The sequence below is a fragment of the Lactuca sativa genome, chromosome 3, assembly GCF_002870075.4.
Source record: "Lactuca sativa cultivar Salinas chromosome 3, Lsat_Salinas_v11, whole genome shotgun sequence".
In the NCBI taxonomy this organism is placed as follows: domain Eukaryota; kingdom Viridiplantae; phylum Streptophyta; class Magnoliopsida; order Asterales; family Asteraceae; genus Lactuca; species Lactuca sativa.
The window spans coordinates 214,253,820-214,267,029 of NC_056625.2; the positions used below are offsets into that span (position 1 = coordinate 214,253,820).

Here is a 13,210-nt window from a genome sequence, read left to right on the forward strand (position 1 = left end):
TGGCTACTGCGGAAGAGGTCTCAAACCCGTTTCCTTTTCATTGGGATGGTTGGGCTCCTCTAAAAGTGAATTGTTTTGTTTGGCATTTATGTTTAAATAGGATTCCAGTTGTCGACAACCTTCTTGTTAGAGGTGTGACTTTGCCATCGTATCTTTGCCCGCTCTGTGGTATTGAACAGGAAGATGTCGACCATCTGTTTTTTAAGTGTAGTTTTGTAAAAAAAAAGTTTGGAGCTGGTTATGTAACTGGTCAATGTTATTGAATTCTGTTCCTATGAATGTTTCTGACATGTTGGGGGTGGTAAAGACTTTGGTGTTGAATAAGAAAATGAAGAAATTGCTACGTGCCCTAATATATTTAGTTTTATGGAGCATATGGAAGTCTAGAAATGCTTTAATTTTCAAAAGTGTCGGGAGCAACCCAATGAAGACAACCGATGATATCCAATTAATCTCTTTCAATTGGTTGAAATATAAAGGGAGATTTAGTTCTTTATATTGGTTTAACTGGTGTAATTCTCCTGTTTCTCTTGTTTGTATGTTGTAACTTGTCTAGCGTCTCGCTAGTTTCGTTTCATTGTAATTATGTCGTTCGGAAAAAAAAAAAAAAAAGATATATCCGAATCAAGTTTTTTCCTGGATACAAGAGCTATCCGGTATGTGCACCAGTTAGTTTGGGTTGAGCAGAGCAGGCCTTCATGGGCTTTAAACACCTACCTAACTAAGTGAGTGGGTCGAATCTGATTTCCGAGACTGAAACCCTACTCTTTGACTTTGATTTTGATCTATCAATTACGAACTTGCGATCATCCTGATTCCTAACTGGATCTCAGAAAATAAATATATATTGAAATACTTTTAAGATCCGACAAAATCTCAACCTTCACCTCAAACGGAAAAATGGCGAAGATCACGATGATGAATTCTCTCCTCTCTCTAGTATTAGTCTTCTTCATAGCCTCATCATCGGCAATTGCCGGCTCCGATTCTCCTTTCATCGTAGCTCACAAGAAAGCTACACTCAACAGACTCAAATCCGGCGCCGAAAAAGTCTCCGTTTCTATCGACATATATAACCAAGGATCTGCGTATGTAGCTTCCACCTTCTTTTCTCGTATTTACTTTACATAGATCTCTTCATGTAGTTGCTCCACAAATTCGATTTGCCATCTGCACATTCCGATCCATATTTTAGGCGTTTGGTTGCTTTCTTATTCCATGGATCTGAATAGATCGATGGAATCGTCTATGCTCAAGGCCTCAAGCCATCTAATTAATTATGGATCCGGTGTTTCTGTTACAATCGGATATTGATTAGACAGCTATATTCTTTAGCTATGAATTATGAATTAAGCCTTTCAAATTTCTAGCAAGAGATGATAATGAAGCTTCCCTTATGTACAATTTTTGTTCCAGGTAGAAAAAATTGCTAATTTAATGATAAGACTTTGTGGTCTCAATCATTTCGCTATACCATTTAATACAATACAAGTTGGTTCTTTTCGAACTCAGAGAATCTGATCAATTGCATCACCATAACAGTTAACAAGAAAGTGTCTTATGTTTGGTCTTTGATCATCAATATTTTTCTCTTGTTTTTGCCAAAGATATATTTTCAAATTTCAACTATGGTGAAAGCATTGTATATTTCCTCTTATAATCTATGCTGAAAGCTTGATAGAGGTAACATTGTCTTGCAGTTGCAATATGATCATTGAGAAGATATTTGACCTGAAGCTCATTGTAATTCAAATAGTTCGAGTTATAATTATAAACTCAATAATGTTACTAATTAGTAAAAATACATAGAAAGGAGTATGAGTTTAGGCATATTTCCATGAAGCACTTCCATTTCATTGTTTGTTTATACAAAGTTTTGACAAATATATCAATTTATTTCTTACATAATCTCACACTTTCCCCCTCTTTTCCATCCAGGGCTGCTTATGATGTTAGCCTCAGTGATGATGGCTGGTCTTCTGAGATATTCAGCATCATCTCAGGGAACACTTCAACTTCATGGGAAAGACTCGATGTGTATGTATAATCATATTCTTGAATTGATTTTTTCTTTTCTTGAATTGATTCTCACAATAATTACTTGTCATATTTTCAGTGGTGCTGTTCTATCACACTCTTTTGAGTTAGAGTCAACAGTGAAATCTGTCTTTTACAGCACACCTGCTGTTATTACATTCCGTGTCCCCACAAAGGCTGCACTACAGGTTAAATTCATCATTCATGGAAAATATGAATTAATTTTATTATTATAATTTATAAATATATATTATGTGTTTAGTCTAACAATCTTTTTTACTGTTGCAGGAGGCATATTCAACCCCACTTCTGCCTCTTGAAATCCTATCAGATAAGCCACGTGAGAATACATTCGATCTTGTAAGTCTTTTACTTTCTAAAACAAATTTATATAAACTGATTTATAATTGAAATAAAAGTCTTGTTAACTAATAATGCATTGCTGTGTTCTTGTGCATGAATGTGTGCTTTGATGGCTGCTACTCTTTCAGGCTAAGGTAAGTTACTAGAAATTTGGACAAATGTGAAATGTCGTTTTTAACCCTGAATTAATATCTTACATTATGTAAATTTGCAGAGGTTATTGGCGAAATATGGGTCATTAGTGTCGGTGATTTCCATAGTGGTGCTATTTGTGTATTTGGTGGCAACTCCATCAAAGGCAGGTGCTGCAAAGGGAAGCAAGAAGAAGCGTTGATAATAATTTGTCAGATTTTAATGTGACCTTTGTTTTAGACTCAGTTTTTTTTGTAAAATGTCTTTAAAGAGATAGTTTGAGAGGCTTTGTAGTCTTATGTTTTCATACATGTGAAAGAGTTAAATTACGGATTAATTAATTTTGCAATGGCATTAACTAGGTGTTATGTTTTCATTTTCATTGTGAGTTTTGTTAAAGACTGTATACAATATGTCTGAAACATGTGAACTTCTTTCAAAATTTATACTAATGCAACTTCTTTCAAAGATTTCTACTTGCGCAACTTCTCTCAAAAATTTCTACTTATGCCTAAAGGAAATTTGGGTCCTAAACTTTCCTCTGAATCACCACAGGGTATTATTGATCAATTGAAAAAAATCAGGCGCAACTTCCTGTGGGGAGGTGGGGAGTTGAAGCGAAAAATTCATTGGATCGACTGGTCAAAGGTCATTGCCCCCATTGCGGATGGTGGCCTTGGCATCTCCACTCTAAAAGCACAAAATCTAGTCTTGTTGATTAAATGGTGGTGGAGACTAATGAATGAAAACAATACTCTCTGGAAGCGTGTAATAGTGAGCATTCATAATCTTAGCAAAAAGCCAGCCACATATTTTGCTAGGAAAACGACTTCTGGAGTTTGGAATAATATTCAGAAAGCCATTAATGCCCTTGAGTCTCTCCACATTGACTATCATGATTACTTCAATCTAATACCAAACAGGAATGTTAAAATTCTATTTTGGAAGGACTCTTGGCGTGGAAAGTCCCCATTCCAAGTCAAATATCCTCATTTATATAAACTTGAAAAAGTTAAATGTTGCCTTCTATCTAATCGTTTAACAGAGGCTGGTTTTACTTGGGACTGGAGGCATGAACCATCCTCGGGTGTCGAACTACACGAACTACTAGGTTTATACCGCGACATAGGAGACATGGTAGTGACTGATACTTCTCATTCTTATGGTTTCAGTTTCTCCCTCACTTCCGATGGTGAGTACAAGGTGGGTGACATGAGGCGCACGATAGACTCAAAATTGACATCATACAAAGGCTCTATTATCTGCTGGTCAAAGCTTATACCTCTCAAAGTCCGATGCTTCGTTTGGAGAGCTATGTTTGGATGTATTCCAGTGGCAGATTCATTAAATAAAAGGGGTGTTCAAACTCAATCTCAAAATTGTCCGATGTGCAGTAATGAATGGGAAACGGCAACTCATCTTCTTCTTGACTGTGAATTTGCTCAGGAGGTTCACAAATGGATCTTTAAATGGTGTGGTTTTCAACCTAGAAGATTTAACAACATGCTGGACTTTCTCGATTCGATGGCTTCCGGAGGAAATAGGTGTAAAAGAAGGTTGATTGGTAGTATGATCCTATACTGTACCATCTGGTCTATTAGGTTAGCCAGAAATGATAGGGTGTTTAAAAACTCTTTTATTGCCCCTACGAACGTGGCGGATTCCATTATCTCCACATCCTATAATTGGTTTAGGTACGTGAGCTCTTCGCGTTATGGCAGTTGGGCGGAATGGTGTTGTTCACCTTTTGAACATTTCTTGTAATTTGCTTGTTTTTCTTGTTTTTTCCTTCCTGTTTCTAAAACTTGTTTTGTTGTCTCTCTTCCATGATTTAGTCACTTGCTAATCATGGTCTTATAATGATATTTGCCGTTTCCAAAAAAAAAAAATCGTGTGAATGAAAACTCATTTATTTAGTTATTGATTTCCATTTGGATTCGACATTCTAGACATTCATGATTTTCTCTCCTTTTCATCTATCCATAATACCAATAAATCAAATATTGGTTCTGAACTTCGGATTAAATCACTTCAATAAATACAATAATCATTTTATTAGATAATATCAAAATATACACTAGTATATCATCATGTATATATTACAAGCAATATACAAATAAATCCCCAACTCCAAGGCATCATTTTCTACCACAACTTGTCTTGGACTCGGTCAATTAGTCTCAATTAATATTCTTAGGTTCATGACAATGTGACATTAAGGTGGTGTTTGTTTTTTGTCCGCAGATGTTCCTGACCTCTTCTGTCTGTGCGGCGCAGACCACGCGCAGACATTAACCTTCACAGACTGTTTGTCTTTTTGAAGACTACAGACCTAACAATGTCCGCGCGCCCTCTTCTTGGCGCAAATGTGGACCAAAGTCTTCTAACATCTTCACAGACATCTTCTAGCCTAAAAAAACACAAATATTTTATTTTATTTTTTAATTTTTTTGAATTTATATTTATTAAAACTTTATTAATGGTAAACAATTTGAAAAAAAAAATTACAATACTTAAAAAGAAGTTCAACGACACAAATATGATATTTTTTGACAAATTTATAAATAAAAGTTTATTATAAGAATGGTCGTTGAAGTACAAATATGAAAAAAATAATATATTCTTATATTTTTTGTACCAAATTTTATAAAACATTATTTAATAAACCATCATCAATTTCTTAGAAAAAATATTTATGATATGTTTTTAATTTATTTAATTGAAAAAATCGAAGTTTATTTCCATTCATTTATATATTAAATTATTTGATTTCTAATTACAATGTTTATGCATAACTTTGCGACCAAATTTGTTGGTTTTTATCAAATATATACGTTAATTTGTACCATTTTTATTTTCACCTTTTATACAATAATACATAAAAATCGATTTAGATTTGTTAATTATTTATAACAAAATCATAAATATATTAAAAAATCACTTTGTAGTTTAAAAAATCAGTTTATTTTAGTAGCCTGCAGATGTTAAAAAAAACAAACAGTCTTCTTTTTTCAGACTGTAGACGTTTGGTTCACCTCTTCTGCAACAAAGGTCTATAGATATGGTCCGCAAACTGTAGACATTTTGACTCAGAAAAAACAAACAGCACCTAAGTCTCATACTTAATACTTACAATCCTACAGCCAAATCATTATAATAAATATTTTCCTATTTTAGTCTCAGTAGTTAAGTGAGGTTTTCTTATCTAAACGGTCACGGAATAATCCTAAGTATCAGTCGAGAATGTATTCACATAAACTTACGTGTCGATCCCAACCTAAAACACCTCAAAATTTCCGGGCTAAATGCTTGCCAACTTACCTTTCGAGGACAATCTTATTATTATATTACATGAAAAACCCTAAAACATATATACATACAACAATATACATTGTTATCTACACTTGAACGATAACCCATGATAAAGATGTTTATGAACTTTTTCCTTGCACATTGCTATAATAGTATTTTCAACCTCGAAATATAGTAACTATATTAAATAATGATAAAATTACATAAATGGTCCACATGGTTTACCAAATGTCAAAAACTCAATCATTGCTACTCCTTTTGACAAACATGGTCCAATTGGTTTCTAAAACTTGCATGAATGGTCTTTTTTGCTAACATCATTAGTTTTTAACCGTTAGCGTTAGGATAATTTTGTCTTTTTAGATAACAGAGTCTGAGTTTGTGACAATGAGTAAACCACATTAACCATTTATGTAATTTTGTCTTAAATAATATTGGCAAGAATTTTTTTTTATAACTTTATAGAACTACAATGCTTTTATCATTTTTGCACAATGCAACTTAAACATCCAATCACCTATTAGGTAAAAAAGATATAACTCATTTCGGAATACAAATTTAAAGTATGTGGCCATACAACACTATTCTTGATCTACAAGTATGGACTACAAGCAAGAAGTGGCAATAGTCTGGTCTACCTTCCCATTATGTGATAATGACACTGGAATCCTTAAAATTTGCACACTCCCATGATTATGTCAAGCCCATCAACAGTAACGTCCGTATTTAGGGTTAGAAATTTAAAATTTTGAAAATGATAAAATAAAATATTAAGAAACAAAACAAAATATATAAATAATTAAAATAAATAAAAGCTAGTGAATTCAAGAGTTTTAAGGTTATTAGAATGCAGTGTTAGGGTCAAACAGACCCTACATACTTATTTTCCCTAACGATGAAAATTGACTAATAGGTTAAAGTGTAGATATTTACATAAAAATTAGGGTCTGTTCGGCACCTATTTTACCCACCTTAAACTCCATATTTTGCAAAACTGCACCACATGCAAATAGATCAGGTCCTTAGCATTTCAGGGAAGTTTCACATGCATTCATATATTTTTTTTCTACAATTTATGGTGAATTTTACAATACTCCTTCATAGAAATTTTCTAAATTTTATAGTGAATTTTACAAAACTGACTCGCACAGCAACACATTCAAGACCAGTGTAGGTAAGTGGTCGTTTTTACCCTAGTTCCAGGCATTTCTGGATTTCGGTCAAAATTAATGAAATGTAGTAGACTCATATACGAAACATTGGGAACTGATATAGACCCAAAATGATGTCACATGATTTTTCTAAGATTTTTAAAAGACAGGGACAAATTAGTGACTTTTCCAATAATCCTAGTTTTGGTTATTTTAGGTTAATTAGATTGTTAACCCATTATTTCATAACCAAAACAACTTATAATCTTGAAATAAAGTTCTTAACAGTGGGATAACTCATTAAGACAAAAGCCAATAAGAATCTCAATCCCACACTCTAAAGTATCTTGCTTTAAGGAGGAAACAAAGTACATTCTTATTAGGAACGACCACCAAATTAGGGTTTTGGGGTTCTTCTCGTAACCCATAAAGTCATAGAGAGCCAAGATATTGGAGTACATTTTGGGATAAATACTAAGGGAAAGAGTACTTACGTAGGATGAATGATATTAAATATTATACACGAAAACATTGCTTCAAAACAATCATCCTTTCATTTTCTTTTCTTTTTCCTGCCTATTATCTCTTCGGATATGTTGTATCCCTCGTCATATATTTGAATATTTATCTACCATTTTTCCTTCAAAAACTCCAGAAACGTGGCTTTACTTATAAATTATGAAATAGGCTAGGCATATTTTGAAAATTGCAGCCCTAAGTCCATCGTTTCAGCTGTTTTATGATCTGCAGATTATGACTTCAAAAAATCAAGCATATTCCTCATTTTTGCCTCTCTTTTTCACTAATACTCATGCAAATCATTAGAAGCAGGATTACATACCTTGAATGTGCTCTAATGGTAGCAATACTTGGTCTCTTCTTCCTCCTTTCCTCTTCTTTCTCTCGGTTCCTTTCTCGATCGACCACATTTCTCTCCCTCACACACACACACACACACTTCACGTCATGTTATTTCTTGGGCTACAAGGGCTTTAGTGCGTATTGTTTTAGCAATAAGAATTTAGCCCAAGGCCTCATTCACGTCCATTTCATGAGGTAAATCCGAATTTTATATATCCAACCCTTATTAATGGCAATTTCTACCCTCAAAATATTTTTTTTTCACAAAAAGTTACAAAGCAACCAATTTTGGTCCCTATTCTGAAAAATGGTTACAAATCCATCAAATACTCATTTCTTAATTATTATTTTCATTTTTGTTATTATTATTATTATTATTATTATTATTATTATTATTATTATTATTACTATTATTATTATTATTTATTAATCTTATTTATACCCATAATCCTTTATTAAATAATTAAACAGAAAACAGAGTGTTACAACTATACCGCATTTGAATCAGACTTCATCCTCGAAGTCACCTCTAGCAAAGAAGCCTGGATAATGCACTTGCACATCTATGTCTGTCTCTTAGGTCCGTTTCGAACCTTAGGATGTTGTCTTTTTCTTTCTCTCAAGGATAACAATCAACTTCTCAACGTAATTAATTTGCTCGCCAATTTGAATGTCCTCTAGTGGAACTACTGTTGTCTCAATCACCAAACACTTTTGTAACTGGGATGCATGGAAAATGGTGTGGATCATTCCCAAATCATCTTCCACCTCCAAGCGATACACTACCATCCTCACTAGAATGATAATCTTGTATGTACCTATACACTGAGCTCTTATGTTTCCTCTATTACGAACCAAATCACTAATTTCTATGGAAGAACCTTTAACAGGATATAGCCTCCTATTCGAAACACTAAGTCCGAACGCTTTTTGTTGGCGTGGCTCATCTGCCAACCCTGCATGGTACCCAAACGCTCCCGTACCATCTGAATCAACACGTTCTTCTTAAGCATTATTACCTATGCTCCCTAGCACTCGATGACCAATCTCGCCCCAACATGTAGATGTACTGCATTTCCTACCATATGACAGTTTAAAAGGCGACCTTCCTAATGTCTATGTCTACTTATTACCTCAAGTATAGGAACACATACCTAATAATATTATGACAAATAACTCCGACTATCCTGATGAATAGTTGGATCCTGCCTAAAACTCTCTTGCATATGATGTTCTCTTCTAAAAATACCCCTTCTTGTACCTTTCCCAACAAATCCAACATCGGAGTAGACGTTGTCATTCACAGACAAAATTCCTAAAGTTATCCACAAGCCGACCTCTGACAAAAAGCGTTAACAACTATATTTACTTTATCGGGATAGTAAAGTATCTTGTCGTCGAAGTTCTAAATCATGCCTAGAAATGTAGCCCAACTCATACTCTTACATTGTTCCTTTTCACACCCAAGGTCTCGTACCTTGCATTGAATCGTGCACCATGGTACTCTCATCAATTAGTTATTAGACAATCAGACTAACTAGTCTAAACACACATACAAAACCTACCAATTATAATCTCATATCCCATTATTACGATTCTAAAGGCATGTGAACATCCTCTCATAGACTTGTAGGTTTCTAATTACCATTCCCTCTGTTCACGGCAATTCTTCGGTTATGCTATCATCCTAAACGGGCCTGTTTGGCTCACGACCAACACTTCATTGGCTCTATAGGTATAAATCTATCATCACATTGACCTGAAGAAGCCCAACCATCACCCACATCCCATAATAGTAGTAGGTAAGAACAAAATGAAATATCAAACCCTAGGAACCTAGATCTATCTGGTCTTCAGACCATGCCTCAAATCTCCGAACTTTCATCAAATAAGTACAGTCAAGGGTACTGATATATGTGTGTGTGTGTGTATATATATATATATATATATATATCATATCTTAACATTTTAGCCTTACTTATTGTTATTTAGAACTAAAAGGTACTTATAATTGTTAAATTTATGTTTTACAGATATAATTGTTGCTAGAGCAGAAAAAAAATAACTGGAGCGGAAATTAGGCTTGGAATGCAAAAGGACCAAGATGGCTGAAAGCAGACCACTACGCCCAATGTATTGGGTCTTATGCCCAACACAATGAGGATCCGCGACTTACGACCAACGTAGATACCAATACACCCATCGTACTGGGCTTGGCTCCGAAACAAGATCGCAATGAGTTTAATATTATGCCGCACGTACACCAACTTACGCCCAACGTACGTAAGTCGGTTCCAACTCTTATAAAAAGTGATTTTCGGCCAACCAGAAGAGGGAACTTGAATACCATCGATCCTTAGTCGACAAGTAGCTTATCTTCTACCATTTTGAGGATCTAGAAGGCAGCCGGAAGGCCGTTAAGCTGACAGGAACGAAGATATGAGGGTTTAGAGAGCGGATTCATGTTGGCAATCATATGGTTTGTTATCATGACGATGTTAGCATTCCATTGTGATGCCATTATGTTTTTACTTTATGATTTAGGTGTTAGAACCTTCTACTTTATGTTTATGATTGAACGAATCATTGAATTATTGGTTTAATTGCTATTTGGATTGATTATTCTTATTTAATTTATTTTGTCATGTTTGATTGAAGATCCATATGTGTTAAAGATTGTTGTTTTGTTTCCTATTGGTGAATTAATAAAGTTTAGATGACTTTCTAGATGTGTTAATTTGAATAATAGTTGTCCAACGACTATTGGTGATTATTACTAGAGTTTTGACCAAAACCTAGGGTTAGGGAATAAAGTAATGAACTTTAATGTGTGTGCATGAGTAGAATGGCCATTCTCTGCATGATTTAACTCCTGTTACTATTAGGGTTAAATAAGATCAAATCTTCCTTAATACGAACTGAATACTGATTTGCATGATTGTTTGTTCACCTGATCTATGAATTAATAGTTGTGTTGAAATCAAAGGATTAGGTGTCATGACCACGACACTAGTCATATTAGGAATCAGTGAATAATGAATAAATATCCATTGTATTAGTAGTTAACCATTAATTTGAGATGTAATTTATTTAAACCAAAGTACCCAAAGAAATTTGTCTTCCAATCAGTTTATCGATATTTGATGTTGAGTGGTAATTAAAGTATTTGATAAAACATTTATTTATTGCTTTAGTGCGTTTAGTGTAACCTATAATCGAAAACTCCAAATTATTTCACCATCGTTCCTCTTGTGTTAAACACCTATTCTTACCACATCTACACTATTACACGATTAGGTCCACTGCCTAGTGTGTGTGTTAGTCTGGTTGCGATAAATTTAGTTTTATGAATTTAAAACTTGAGCATTTAAAATATTTATATAAAAATCACACAACAAGTTTTTTGTGCCGTTGTCGGGGAAATGTTTTCAATTAATTTGGTTTATTTGATTATTCGTTAGTTGTTTTTCGTTTTAAATTTTTTTGTTTTATTTTATTTTATTTTCGTTGATAACGTGTCACTTGTAGGAAAAGTTGTGGCTGTTGTTTTTGCAGAATTTAAATATTTAAAAGTGTCCAAATTGAATAAGAAATTAAAATGGGAAAAAAGAAGTAAGAATGAAAAAATTATAACATTAAAATTACGCCACATGTAAGGTTTTGTACGCCTTGCGTACACGAAAGATGATCACGATCAAGGGATTCTCGGAACAAGTACGCCCAACGTAAATTTGGCTACACATAGCGTAACCACTTCGAACCAATTACGCTCAACATACTTATGAACTACGCCTGACGTACATCATCGACCTGGTTTAAACATTCTTCCCTGCCTTCTTTTTCTCTATCACTTCTTTTTCAATATTCCGCTTTATCGGCTGTACTCTTCAAAAGCCCCAATTTTTTTCTTTTCTTATAGAATTCAACAAAAAAGCATGTAATTCGATTACCCTTTTGCTTTAAATTGTGTTTAATTTCTGGAAATTTGTTGCATTGTGCTTAAAATAGAAATATAGGGTTCTTTCATATTTCAATTTAGGGTCAATTTCACATGAGTTTGGTGTTCAATAATGCTTAAATTAGATCGATTAAGACCCATAGAACACCCCTTGGACTGATTTTGGCCCAGAACACATCAAACAGGAAACCGATTGGAGCATCTGGACATATGCCCAACATACGTTGGATGTACGCCCAACGTACATCGAAGCCCAACACACATTTTCCATTTAATTTTGTTTAATGTTGTGATTTTTTGTGGTGGTTTTGTTTTGTGTTTATTTTTTCAGATAATGGCTCGACGAATTCAAAGAAGAAACCCACCCGAGGACACAACCGATCACCGTTTCTTGCAATTCCCACCAAGCTTGAACGATGAAACTCGTGGCAGATATTTGAACAAGCTTAGCTTACTGCTCACCAAAGAAATTGATATTGCGCCTTCATTTGACTGGGGATTGGCATCCCAAACTGGACTGGACGAATTTATTTAGAATGTTTTGCAATACATCTACTTGGACGTGAGTGGGGTGTGTTTGTTTGTATGCCGAGGTTGGGATAGACTGTTCAGGACACAGAAACCTGTTTATCGAGAATTTTTGCTGGAGTTATATTCTACAGTTTCCATTGACCCTAGGAAGACCCTCGAGGTCAGGAAAACTTTTTCCTTTTGACTTGGTGGGCTAAGCAGGGAGTGCAATGTGATTGAGCTTGCCGTTAGAGTGGGAGTTTATAGTACAGATGAGACGAGGAATGTCCACTTCCTGGCATTCCTTGCTGATTATGTTACAGGACAACTTGCTAACTATAATGAAAATACATTTTAGGCTGAGATTACTAGGGGAGTGTACATACCATCAACTGCTCGAGGGAAGATGATTCGGTCCACCACTTACAAATTATTACATCGCCTGATTTCTATGTATCTCACGCATCATAAGAATAGTGAGAGAGTGCCTTCTATAGATTTGTTTTTCTTGTGGACCCTTGTTACACCAGGGAGGCACCTGAACCTCCCAATTGTTTTAGTTGCTTATATAGGGAGGAGGGCCATACGGGCTTCGAGAGGATAACCCAATTTGTGGTGGGCACTTCATCACGTGTTTAACTCGATCATATCAGTTGTTGATGAGAGATATTACGAGATCGATGGTGTTTTAAGATACGAGGTCGATGATTTTTATAGTTGTTGGAATCAATGAGAGTACTTGAGCGTCGTGAGGATGGTACTTTACTGATATGACCAGATGACGTGGCCGCCGAGGAGGGTGTAGCTGGGCCAGAGCCTGAGAGACGGGGGAGGCGTAGACCTGCCCCATAAGGACCATAACAGGGGATTGATCTTAGTTACTTAT

General features: G+C 34.9%; 1 protein-coding gene across 1 annotated transcript; it reads left to right on the top strand.

Moving 5' to 3' along the window:
* Nucleotides 1-788: 788 nt before the first annotated feature.
* LOC111882323 (uncharacterized) lies at nt 789-2,908 on the top strand. The gene is made up of 6 exons (XM_023878681.3): nt 789-1,088; nt 1,939-2,037; nt 2,117-2,225; nt 2,326-2,397; nt 2,529-2,534; nt 2,615-2,908. The coding sequence occupies exons 1-6, from the start codon at nt 901-903 to the stop codon at nt 2,732-2,734; spliced, it is 594 nt and encodes a 197-aa protein (XP_023734449.1). The 5' UTR covers nt 789-900; the 3' UTR covers nt 2,735-2,908.
* The last annotated feature ends 10,302 nt before the right edge of the window (nt 2,909-13,210 follow it).